Raw genomic sequence first — 13638 nt, 5'->3', positions numbered from 1 at the left:
CTTATCTTATCTCTTTCTCTCTATCTCTTTCTCTCCATCACAATATTATACTCAAATGCATGAACACAACATAGAAATACATGCAGCTGACTTTATTAGCACAGGCTTCTGCACATGATTCAGTACATTTACTGAATAAGGCAATACGTTTAAACTAACTTTTCTTTTGAGAATCTTGTGCTTTTTGTCTGAGCAGAATGATGCATGCATATACATACCCAAAATAAAATGGACTTCTTTCAGGATCTTGGCAGGCAAAAATAAGGTAATTGTAATTACAAATAAACTTTCCTTTAAAAAAAAATAACGATATGAGACTTGGATGACACTAAACAAAAACCTGTTCAGCACACACAAAATGACAGCCACATCATGAAAAACGGAAAACAGAAGAAAAAAAATATGATGCAGAAGTATATAAGGTACCCTGTATTTTGTGAAGTGTACTTCACAGATACCCTGCATTAATTGTACACATTCCATATTCATAATCTGAATTTTTTTTTAAAGTATCTTCATAATTATGTATCTTTTTCTTTCCTCTAACAGGGGCATTCATTTCCCTGAACTCAGTTCCCTCTCTGGGACAAGCTGATTATGTTTGTGTACATTGTAACATAATGATAAGTACATGCATGCATGCATGTTCAGTATCATTGCAGTATATAATGACAACAAGTATGACGTTTTATGCGTGTTCAGTAACATTGCAATTTTGACAAGTATCACGTTTTATGTTCAGTGACATCGCAATAATGACAAGTACATGTATCACGCTTTATGCAAGTTGAGTGATCAAGCTCATTTTCAAAACCAGCATTTCTTTAAAAGTACCGTCGAACCTGTCCTAGCGACCACCTCTAGATAACGACCACCTGACAGGATGTCCGTCCAGGGCTTTGCACTCATTCACCTTTCCGCCTGCCAAACGGTTGTGTGACGTGTCTAGTGTGTTGGCGAAGTGTCTTGTGCTTGTCACTTCTCGCTTTCAGCCCTCACCGCTGGCGAGCACCGTCTGTCCTTTTAAGGACAATGCGAAAAGAGAGCAGAATGCGTCAGTCTCTCCTGCCAGTACAATAACCTCTCCACAACAAGCCCTATGTAGTGCCTCCATCGCGGCGACAGGCGTAAACTGGGTACCGCAAGGCCCCAGGCTAGACTACAAGGACTTGGAGGAGGTTGGCCCCTAGACGTGCGGCATGCGGGCCCACTGGTGTGTGGAAACGCCCAGGTGCCCACGAACCAACCTCCAGCTATGGGTCAAATAGCCGGGCAGGATAGGCTTGTCAATCCTGGCAGGCAGCTATCCTAAGAGAAGACCACTCTGAATTCAAAACGAGGGTAGAGGAGGCTCATCATCCATGGAAGGAAACTCGTCTAGGAGAAGGAAAACTCCGAAATGAAACCCACGCAGTCCCTCGAAGACGGAACGGCACTGGCCTTTTTTAGGCGGGGATCTAGCAGACCGGGTGCCTACGCTACCCTCGACAAATGGTTGTGTCATCAACGAAATCGAATTCACCTTACCATAGAAACCACCTATCTATAACTACCACTTTTAGTCGGTCCCATAGCGGGTGTTATAGATAAGTTCGGCTTAACAATTAAAACATGGATTCTTCTCAAGAACTCATGTTCTCGCAGACAGCAACCAGTCAAAGCAAGTCTAAAACATCGAGATAATATTGCATTTGTCAAAACAAATTATGGAACAAAATATCAAAACACGACCGGATGCCGATTTCATTTCTCGTATTTTGATATTTCCACCAGTAAAAGTACCAACAATTGCTAGTTAATGCAAACCCTGATATGTTCAAGATTAAAAAAACAGGAGTGCAATATGTTCTGATAACTTAACTTAATGTAACCAAGGCAAACAAAGTGAGCATTGAAATGCAACAATCAATGCCTCATGTCAGAAACAAAGTTTGAGCTCCAACTCCACAAGACTGTCAGAAAAAAAGACGAACAATTTTCCGTTTTGACTAATTATTACAGATTAATTAAACTTTGTTTATATTTATCATCCAAAGATGGCGCGAATGGTGAAAACATGCCAATTTGCTCTGCATAAATCGTAATCCTGTCAAACGGTTACAGGTTATAGAGTAACGGGAAAGTAGAAATTACAAAGGTCATGAGACAGGATGGTAACAATTTTAGGGTTAGTGTAACAGGATGGAAGAAATTAAAGGGGTGGTGTAACAGGATATGAAAATTAAAGGGTTGTTGTAACAGGATGGAAGAAATTAAAGGGGTGGTGTAATTGGAAGGAGAAATTAAAGCCATGATGTAAAGGGATGGTGTAATTAGAAGGAAGAAATTAAAGGGGTGGTGTAACAGGATATGAAAATTAAAGGGTTGTTGTAACTGGATGGAAGAAATTACAAGGTTGGTGTAACTGGTTGTAAAATACAGATTTCGTGAAAGTGGATGAAAGCAACTACAAGGGTGATGTAACTGGATGGAAGAAAAGACGAAGTTGATGTGACAAACAACCAGTTGCCATGACTTAATTGTTGCTGTCGATAGAAAACAACAGTGCCATAGTTGAATGACTGAATTATAAAATGTTTATCATGCAGTGGATCACCCGTACGTCCTATGAAATCAGTCAGAGAAATATTGCCATCTTAAAACTGGATATGTTCTTAACTTTAAAATACATTTTTAATAGCGCGGATATAACTTTTTTTTCGTGCAAAAAAACCCACCAACATATATATGCTCTGTTTAAAATTCCATTCAGTGTTAAAACACATTTTAGCATGAACATGCCTATACATGTGCTAGACAAGACAATCTTTTTTTTCCTAAAAATAACGGCAATACATCACATAAATGTCATGTATAGAGAACTTTATACGTTTGCAAGATACCCATGTGCACAAAAATTGAAACACAACACAGCACCCCACTGGAACAAAATATATACAAAACAGTGCGTATAATAATCAACAGACCAAAATATGCTTTATCTACCTTTACAGCATTGGTTATAAAATTTCTTCTTTCACACACACACACACACACACACACACACACACACACACACACACACACACACACACACACACACACACACACACACACACACACACACACACACACACACACACACACACACACACAAACACACACACACACACTTTCAATCACATTTATTCAAAGTTTTGCACCAAATCACACACAGACCAGTCTCTTCACTTTTGTTTGCAATGGCTCGAATGTCCCGTTAGTCATGTTCAGATCAAAAAGTGCGCAGAATAAGGCTATAAATCCCACATCAATTCTCTGGACACACAAAAGTATTATCCTCAACAAACCAAATCCTCTAACAGCCCAAGAATGCGCAGCACCCGTTCGGTGAAAGTAAAGCACACAGCGATCAGTGTTTCGTAAAGAGACAGAGGGCCAGGTCTGGAGGGAATAATACAGCTGTTACGACAGGGTTTTTGTGTATATGGGGGCACATACAGGCAAATGAATATTCTGTAAAGTGTGTGTGTGTGTGTGTGTGTGGTGTGTGTGTGTGTGTGTGTTTGTGTGTGTGTGTGTGTGTTTTTGTGTGTGTGTGGTGTTTGTGTGTGTGTGTGTGTGGTGTGTGTGTTTGTGTGTGTGTGTTTGTGTGTGTGTGTTTGTGTGTGTGTGTGTGTGTGGTGTGTGTGTGTGTGTGCGGTGTGTGTGTGTGTGTGTTTGTGTGTGTGTGTGTGTTTGTGTGTGTTTGTTTGTGTGTGTGTGGTGTGTGTGTGGCTGTGTGTGTGTGTGTGTGTGTGTGTGTGTGTGTGTGTGTGCATTAGCACTATCAGACATGCGAACTTTGCTTTAGGCAACGGAACGTAACATGAAACATAATTTTATTGCAACATAAAAATATGACGCACACCTTTGTCAATAAAAATGTCCAAAAGGAACAATCTTACCCTCCCCACCGAACCCATACATCCCTCCCACCTCCCTGTGATAGGTCTCTATAGAACATTTCGTTTTGTCCACTGTTCTGGTTAGCTCCCATATTATGCCATCCTTAATGGCTTTGCTGTGAGCGTGTAAAGCTTCAGTTAACAAGTCATTGTCCCCCACAACAATCTCAAACACCAGAGCAATCACAGTTCCGAGTCGGTAGATAAGATTGTGCCCCGTTGCTCGAACAAGAACCACACGCACACCCATCCCCCCCCTCCGCGTTCACTTCTATCGCTGTGTACAGGGGGTTTCGTGTTCTGCTGGACGAAGAAGACGTTTTCAAGTTGCTTTTCCGCGTGGAACAACAAGCCTGAGCCTCCAAAGAAGTACCAGTAGAAACGGTTTTGGATCTTGCAGACTCCCGTTCCCAGCCTCTGCGGATTTTTTTCAAGCGACGACCCAGAGGGGGGAAGGCCAGGATGATCCTCAGGAGAACGGTGACCGCGGGTAGAAAGCCAGACAGGAATGTGATGGAGCGGAAAGTCTTCCCCCAGCCTCCCTTCGCCCATCCTGGCGCTCCCATCGCAACGACGTGGGCCACGGCTAGAAACAGAGCGATCATGCCCAACCTGGACTGGATGAGTCTCCACTCGGCCCAGTTGAGGGAAGCGCTGACGGAGGGAAGGGAAGTAATTCCCACGAGGGAGAGAAGAAGCAGAGCTGCCACACCGAAGAAACAGGCCAGCTCCCCTTTCCATATCATCCAGGCTGGCTGCAGTTTGATCGTCATCTGAAAAACAGGACCATTAGATTGTAAGACATGTACAGTTGTTGTATTAAAGACCTCCAAACACCTTTGAAATGTTGGGTCGTAAAGAGAGTTGTTTAAAATACAAGTCATTAATTTATTAGGTTGGTAAGGAAATCATGATAGGCAGATTGTCAGTGTTCTCTTCTTCATCCTGGCGAAGTGGAATCTGAATAATTTTTGAATAGACGAAAGGTTGGATTTTAAAAAGAAATTATATCATGATGCGCCAAGCACGCCAATATGACACAGTATAGCAGCAAAACAATTATATCTATTCACAAGCTCAGTTACATAAACAGGAATGACAACAAACGGCTTCTGGAACCAGGATCTGTAGCTAAAGATTTGTTGTAAGCGAACGAAGGATCTGGGAATCAACATCATGGCAGAAGATTAGACATGGACCAAGACCTGTGCAAGAGCTACAAAGCCACTCACCTGTTCAGTAACATTGGCAGGGATGACAACAGAGGGCTTATGGTACCACGAACTGTAGTAGGTAGGACTCGGCATCATGGCAGAAGCCAGAGCATGAAGCATAGAACAGTGCAAGAGCTACAAAGCCACTCACCTGTTCAGTAACATTGGCAGGGATGACAACAGAGGGCTTATGGTACCACGAACTGTAGTAGGTAGGACTCGGCATCATGGCAGAAGCCAGAGCATGAAGCATAGAACAGTGCAAGAATGACAAAGCTACTCACCTGTTCAGTAACATTGGCAGGGATGACAACAGAGGGCTTATGGTACCACGAACTGTAGTAGGTAGGACTCGGCATCATGGCAGAAGCCAGAGCATGAAGCATAGAACAGTGCAAGAGCTACAAAGACACTCACCTGTTCAGTAACATTGGCAGGGATGACAACAGAGGGCTTATGGTACCACGAACTGTAGTAGGTAGGACTCGGCATCATGGCAGAAGCCAGAGCGTGAAGCATAGAACAGTGCAAGAATGACAAAGCCACTCACCTGTTCAGTAATGTTGACAGGGGTGACAACAGAGGGCTTATGGTACCACGAACTGTAGTAGGTAGGACTCGGCATCATGGCAGAAGCCAGAGCGTGAAGCATAGAACAGTGCAAGAATGACAAAGCCACTCACCTGTTCAGTAACATTGGCAGGGATGACAACAGAGGGCTTATGGTACCACGAACTGTAGTAGGTAGGACTCGGCATCATAGCAGAAGCCAGAGCATGAAGCATAGAACAGTGCAAGAATGACAAAGCTACTCACCTGTTCAGTAACGTTGGCAGGGATGACAACAGAGGGCTTATGGAACCACGAGCTGTAGTAGGTAGGACTCAGCATCATAGCAGAAGCCAGAGCATGAAGCATAGAACAGTGCAAGAATGACAAAGCTACTCACCAGCTGTTCAGTAATGTTGGCAGGGATGACAACAGAGGGCTTACGGTACCACGAACTGTAGTAGGTAGGACTCAGCATCATAGCAGAAGCCAGAGCATGAAGCATAGAACAGTGCAAGAATGACAAAGCTACTCACCTGTTCAGTAACGTTGGCAGGGATGACAACAGAGGGCTTATGGAACCACGAGCTGTAGTACCTAGGACTCAGCATCATAGCAGAAGCCTGAGCATAAACCATAGAACAGTGCAAGAATGACAATTAAAGCTACTCACCTGTTCAGTAATGTTGGCAGGGATGACAACAGAGGGCTTATGGTACCACGAGCTGTAGTACGTAGGACTCAGCATCATGGCAGAAGCCAGAGCGTGAACCATGACCAGCGCCAGAGCTATCAACCCAAGCTGGCGCCGAGAAACCAGCCATGTGTTCAGCCAGCGAGGGAAGCGGCGATACTTGGTGCCACGATACAGCTGAACGATTCCCGCCACGCTGCCTGGTAAGTAGGTCAAGGCCAGCACGGTAATGGCCGTCATGCAGAGCGGCTTGTTGAACACCTTGAGGAAGATCTGAAACACGAAGCCAGTTGCCCAGTTAAAGCCCAGACATAATATTATGCGGTGGTGAACATGATAATCTACATGGGAAAGGAGGTCACTTTGATCTTGTCGAAGAATGCACAACGTTGAAAGTGCTCTAAAATGAACAGGAGTGGTAGGTATTTCTCTGAAGAGTATCGGCTCCAAATTCTCTTGGCACTTTGATTTCAACCTTCAGATTCAGGCAGTCATACAAAAAATGCTGTCAATTAAACGGGTTTTAATTAATTCACACAAGAATCATCAGTCTCGTAACTGCAATTGAAGACATGTGTGTGCACCAGCTAAAGCAATATTTATCTGCTACAGTTAATACAATATTATGCAGTGTTCTGTGCTGCCCTCACCTGTTCCCAGCGGAAAGCAGTGCGATCGATGAAGTAAATATAGACACAGTACAACGCCCACAGGTTGAAGACGCCGAAGGTGAAGAACAGCGGCACCTTCCAGCCGGGGAAGACTTTGAGAACGAACGCCTCCATGTTGCGCGCCGCTCTCAGAGCCCCCATGTCACACGGCGCGAAGCCAAGGTCACGGGCAAGGTCCATGACTCGCTCTCTGGCCATGGAATCATCGGAGCAGACGAACACCCTGTTGGTGCTGACTGTCGTCTGGTCTTCCATGGCGTAGGCGGACACGGAGTTGAACGCCTTGACGACCATGGAGGCCGGGATGAGGGACTGGAGAAACTCGGCGTTGGACACGGCGCTGTAGCGGTTGGTTCTGTTGGAGACGTCGATGACGATCTTGTCGGAGAGGATCTCCGCCCGCGGAGCTAAGGTGGTCTTGAAGTTCTCCATGTGGATGACTGCAACCAGGACATCGCACTGGCTGATGCAGTCGTCGAGGGACATCATCTGAACGCCGCATAGACAGTCGTCGTACAGCGCCCTCTGCCGAGCAGCGGGGGAGCGGCTGCCAAGGATGACGTCATAGCCCGAGAAGATAAGCCGCTTCGACAGAGCGCGAGCGTAGTCGCCCGTTCCCAGAATGCCAATGCACTTCTTGTCCCCTGATATCTTGGTGGGTAGACCTTGCTCGGAGGCTGCCATGTCTTCTTCTAATGACGATGATGCACTGAAATCATAAGCCGTTTACTGTGTTTGGAGGTTATTCTATAAATATCTTTTAAAAAATGAAGGTGCCTGTACAGAGATACTGCCATGTTGCTGGGTGGGGTTTTACTATTGATGATACACTGGAATCATCAATCCAAACACATATTGTTTTTTTTAAATTCTTAAATCATAAAGTTACAGGGCTTACATTCCATTTAGAAGTTGTGCTAGGGAAATGAGGATGATTTACAGATGTAAAATGCAATGAAATGTACACTTAACACTCAGATCATCATTATAATACTCAAAATCTTACTTTTTTTAAATGCAAAAACTCTGCCTGCATAATATTTTGTTGTTTTTACAGTTTAGTTTATTTGATTTTTGTTATTACCAAGGTAAATGTTTTCGAATTACTTTGAAGCATTACACACACACACACACACACACACACACACACACACACACACACACACACACACACACACACACACACACACACCACTCATACACACACACATATACACACACACACGCACGCACACATACACGCTCTCACACACACACACGCACGCACACATACACACACTCACACACACTCACACACACACACACACACTCACACACACACACACACACTCACACACACACACACACACTCACACACACACACACACACACACACACACACACACACACACACACACACACACACACACACACACACACTCATACGCTCTATCTTGTGTCTCTGTGTATGTCTCTTTCTGATCGTTGTATTAGTTTTGAATTTCCCCCTTAGCCCCGCGTCTTACAGGACAGGGAAAAGCACACACTGTGACTTGACTCCCTGGTATGCCCAAGGCCATGAGGCGGATGGCATCTAGCCCTGAGTTGACGGAGGGACTAACCGACTTTTAGTGTACAGCTCTTGTCATCGAGCCCATTTTAACATCACTGATGGGCTATGGCAGACACAGAGGCAGTTGGTGAATTGTTAGTCTTCATAGACACATTTAGGGTAAATGCGATTGTGTCCAATTGCCTGGCTTTGTCTTGTCATTGATTTGATTGAATAGTCTGAGCCAAGCAATTGATACATTTGCAGGGGATAAAATAGAAACAAAGAGGGAGTTGGGTGACAGAGAGAGAGAGAGAGAGAGAGAGAGAGAGAGAGAGAGAGAGAGAGAGAGAGAGACTGAGAGAGAGAGAGAGGGAGACTTGAGAGAGAAACGGATTGAGAGAGAGAGAGAGACTGAGAGAGAGAGAGAGAGAGGGAGAGAGAGAGGGAGACTTGAGAGAGAAAGATTGAGAGAGAGAGAGAGAGAACTCAGAACTCAGAACTCAGAACTCAGAACTCATTTAATTGTCATAAAAACACAGTAAAGGGTTTATCAGACACGAAGTGGATATTTGTAAAGACAAGAAGAAATATCGTCCATGGAGCAGTGATTACAACATTGTTATGTATCTGTAGTTATGTCATTATTGCGTATAATCATGCAGTTGTATACAAATTCAGCAAGTTGTTGCTGTATCGGTACGTCTTGCATCGTCATCAGCTGACTCGGATTTCGAGCATTAACACGTGCATGTTCCATAAGCTGCAAGCGTAGATCATGAAATCTTGTACAACTATCCAGGAAATGGAGCTCGTCTTCAATTACGCCACACACGGTGCACTTTCTATCCTCTCTGGGTGTGTTTGTGTATCTCCCCCTTTCGATTTTTAAATCGTGAGCGCTAATACGCAATCTACACAGTGCTTTTCTGTGTTTGGGGTTGGTTACACATGTCAAGTATGCTTCACAGTCGTAATCGCCGTCAGTAATTGTGTTGTAGTATTGCAGTTTTGAGCCCTCAGTCTTCTTTCCTTGCCAAAATCGTACGTATTCGTATTCTAGTCCTCGTCGTAGAGTTTTCATCAGCGCATTCTTTTGGACTGCTGACTGAAGTATCCAGTTATGGTCCAGTCCGAGGTTACCTATGATTGCTCGAATGAAATGTATCCATTGCGGTGAGCTGTCTTGTGGTCTGTCGATCATGTCAGCGTAAGCCTGTCGTAAATATGAATTTTCTTCTGACTCAACGATGTGGGTCCAGAAGTTTATTGTTTGTTCAATTAGTTTTATACCCACAGGGAGTTGCCCGAGCTCTGCTAGCGTTGGCAAGTTCATTGCTTTACTGTGGACGCCAAGAAGGCGTTTACTGAATTTTAAATGCACTTGTTCATGGGGTAGATTATTCGATAGACACTTATCGAATATGTCGGGTAGCGATTGTTCGTTTTGGATGTTGATTGCTGATGGGAACCAGACCTCGGCTCCATAAGTGGACACAGGGGCGACTAAGGTATAAAATAGTTGCATCATTGTAGTTACTTTCATCTCTCTTCCTCTAATTAGTCGTCTCAGGGCATGCGATGCCTTGTTTGCTTGCTTGGCTAAATGTTCCTGGGTTTGTAAGAATTTACCGCTTTTATGGAAGATGACCCCTAAATATTTATATTGGTCTACACTTTCAATCATATGTGTGCCACAGTTAAATAGTATTGGTACTTTTGGGTCTGTGCGGGTAAATACTATCACTTTCGTTTTTTCTTTGTTTATTTTAATGCCCCATTCACTGCTGTAGTCATTCAGTCGGTTCAACTTATTTTGTAGTCCTCTTTTGGATGTGGACAGAATTACCAAATCATCGGCGTAAAGTAGGCATGGGATTTCTGTATTTTGGGCACTGTTCAGACTTGGTGAGTCATTCCCACGCAGATAATCTGGGAGATCGTTGATGAATATGTTGAAGAGTGTGGGGCTTAGAGTATTGCCTTGATGTACACCTTTCCGGACGGGTATGTCATGTGAGTGTCCGAGTGCGGTCTTAGTGCAGATAGTAGATTTGCTGTACATATATCTTATAACGTTGAAACAATTCCCCATAACTCCTATCCTGTTAAGTTTGAGGATGAGAGCTTCGTGCCATACGTTGTCGAAGGCCTTTTGGAAGTCCACGAAGCATGCATACAACCTGTCTTTTCTGTTTGTAATTATTCCGTCGACGATCTTTTTTAGGATAAATATTTGGTCCGTCGTTCTCGACTTCTTTCTAAATCCGGCCTGTTCCCTCGCATATAGAGAGAGACTCGGAGTGAGAGAGAGAGAGAGACTCGGAGAGAGAGAGAGAGACTGAGAGAGAGAGAGAGGGAGAGAGAGAGGGAGACTTGAGAGAGAAAGATTGAGAGAGAGAGAGAGAGAGAGAGACTGAGAGAGAGACAAGAGTCAGTGACTCAGCCGACCTTTGACCTCCCTGCAAGCACCCATTGACTTTGTTGTAACCCAAGCATGTGTACACTGTCATTATGTGAATACGTTCAAAGCCTTCCTCGCGCTTGCACTTTCGTGAAAGACCCTTGGAGAGTCTTACAAGACTAATAAGTAAGGTACACATGTAAGAGAGAGGAAGAGAGAGAAGAGAGGGGGGAGAGAAAGACACACACACACACACACACGCGGACATACTGACTGCCAGACCAACAGACAGATACAGAGATGCAGTGACAGAGATACAGTGACAGAGACATACAGAGAGACAGAGAGAGACAGAGAAAAAACAGCGCTAGCAGCACAAAGACCGAAAGACAGGAACTTTCCATTCACAAATTCGGGCTAATACTTTAGTAGTCGACCTTAGGCCTAACTGTTAGCACCAATTGACTCAATCAAACAGGTAACTCAAGAGAGATAGAGAGGGAGAGAGAGAGAGAGAGAGAGAGAGAGAGAGAGAGAGAGAGAGGGGGGGAGAGAGTGAGAGCAGAGAGAGAGAGCAGAGAGAGAGAGAGGGGGGGAGAGAGAGGGGGGGAGAGAGTGAGAGCAGAGAGAGAGAGCAGAGAGAGAGGGGGGGGGGAGAGAGTGAGAGCAGAGAGAGAGAGCAGAGAGAGAGCAGAGAGAGAGAGAGAGAGAGGGGGGGGGGGGAGAGAGTGAGAGCAGAGAGAGAGAGCAGAGAGACAGAGAGACAGAGAGAGACAGAGAGAGAGGGAGAGACAGACAGACAGACAGACAGACAGAGACGAAGAGACAGAGAGAGACACAGAGAGAGATAGACACTGTTCTTGCGCGCGCAGTCCCTCAGCAACTATGTAACATTTGTGTCGATCCTTGTTTCTTGTTTGACTGCTTTGAAGCTGAACTAATTTATCAATCACATCCTTGCCTACGGCCTGGCATCTTGTTTCCAATTTTGTTTAACTGTTCTTTTGAAGTTGGATCGCAGTTTATTTTTTTCACATCGTCTGAAAACTTCGTCTAAAAGGGTCCGTTTATAACAACGAGAAAATGTAAATTAGTAACTCTCACATGATAACGAATCGCATGTTTTAAAGAAACTTTCCTTCCCGTATAACCTGTGATGCACATCATCACAGATCTGCACAAGTTTTTGACTGGCACAAGAGTTTCTACCACTTCGACACATTCCACAATTCAACAGCCGATAGCTGCATGCTTCCTTTGCTAAACGAGATTTTGTTGCGCTCTGACATCTTATTCGCATGTTGACATACGCGTGTCATTTTTAAAACAATTCAGCAAAAATGGTCATCTGCACAGCTGAACGTTTATGGTGTGTGTCTGAGTAAAAAGATGATCTTGTCCCACAATGTCCAACAGCAGTCAGCTTAAAGGCATATTCATTCTCGTGTAAACTGTTCGACTCGCCATCTTAATCTAGCCAGGCTCTCGCACGTGATCAGACGATCCTTTCACTTCGATGCATACCAGACACCAACACCAGGACTGCTTCCCGTAGAGAGTTATAATTGTTTGATGAACTATTTTCAAAAAAGCCACTGGTGGCTTTTACACATTTATTTTAAAATAAATCTCAGTCTGCATAGAGAAGACACAGACTGTGGATTCTTGGTATATGTCCTAGTGAAGGAGTGGTCTTATCCCATGCAAAAGCCTTGTCAGTTCTGAGATAGGGATTTGAATTGTTTACACGAGAAGGAGTGTGTCTTTAACAAAACCCTCACATCAGCCACAGTCACCACATCCTAACAGCAGATGAATTTTGTTGTGGGGTTCACGATGATTTTCACAGCCAGGATTGTACCTTTGAGGCAAGAATCACGACAGTATGACGAAAGGTGTATAAATAGGCTGCAAAGTAGAATGTAAACACAAGCCTAACGGAGGCATACAAAACGTCCTTGTAAGTTATCTGAACGCACCCTCTCACGTCAAGTTATTTTTTTTTTAAAGACCACGTGTGGTTGATGAAGATATCAGTCAGATTTTCAATAAATATTACAAATCACCCGTTCACTTTCTGAATTACACGTGTGATTGACGAAACTATCAATCAGATATAATCTTAAACGAAATGAGGCAGAGCGCTGTTTAACCAAAGGGGAGTAAGATATAAAGTAAATATTACAACACACCCGCTCATCACGTTTGTTTGTTTTAAAGACCACGTGTGGTTGATTCAGACATCAGTCAGATTTAAAGTAAATATTGCGACACAACCTTGGGAGGCACCCCAGACACTCATAGGCTATTGAGTGCAAAATGTCCTTTGCTGATGTGACACGTTTGCCAACCGTAACGCTCCCGATTTATGGGTACACGTCCTTACAACGGTACACCAGGGCGCAAACAGAGTTCTTTCTTATCAAATGTCCACTCTGTTTACCATGTAGGGTAAGGGGAAGGAGGTTCCAATAAAACAGAGAGAGAGAGAGAGAGAGAGAGAGAGAGAGAGAGAGAGAGCGGGTGAGAGAGGGAGAGAGAGAGCGGGTGAGAGAGAGAGAGAGAGAGCGGGTGAGAGAGAGAGAGCGGGTGAGAGAGAGATAGAGAGAGAGAGATAGAGAGAGAGAGATAGAGAGAGAGAGGGCGGTG

General features: G+C 44.2%; 1 protein-coding gene across 2 annotated transcripts in view; it reads right to left on the bottom strand.

Moving 5' to 3' along the window:
* Positions 1-73: 73 nt before the first annotated feature.
* Positions 74-13638, bottom strand: part of LOC138945635 (metalloreductase STEAP4-like) — a 69991-nt gene continuing 56426 nt past the window's right edge. For both annotated transcript variants that reach the window (XM_070317108.1, XM_070317109.1), the window contains 3 exons: positions 7034-7763; positions 6363-6656; positions 74-4699 (listed from right to left, as the gene is read on the bottom strand). In XM_070317108.1, the coding sequence (XP_070173209.1) occupies positions 4094-4699; positions 6363-6656; positions 7034-7763 (1630 nt within the window). In that variant the 3' untranslated portion in view covers positions 74-4093. The remainder of the gene's footprint in view (positions 4700-6362; positions 6657-7033; positions 7764-13638) is intronic.

This window comes from Littorina saxatilis, linkage group LG13 (genome assembly GCF_037325665.1).
Source record: "Littorina saxatilis isolate snail1 linkage group LG13, US_GU_Lsax_2.0, whole genome shotgun sequence".
NCBI classification, from domain to species: domain Eukaryota; kingdom Metazoa; phylum Mollusca; class Gastropoda; order Littorinimorpha; family Littorinidae; genus Littorina; species Littorina saxatilis.
This window is presented reverse-complemented; position numbering and strand designations above follow the sequence as displayed.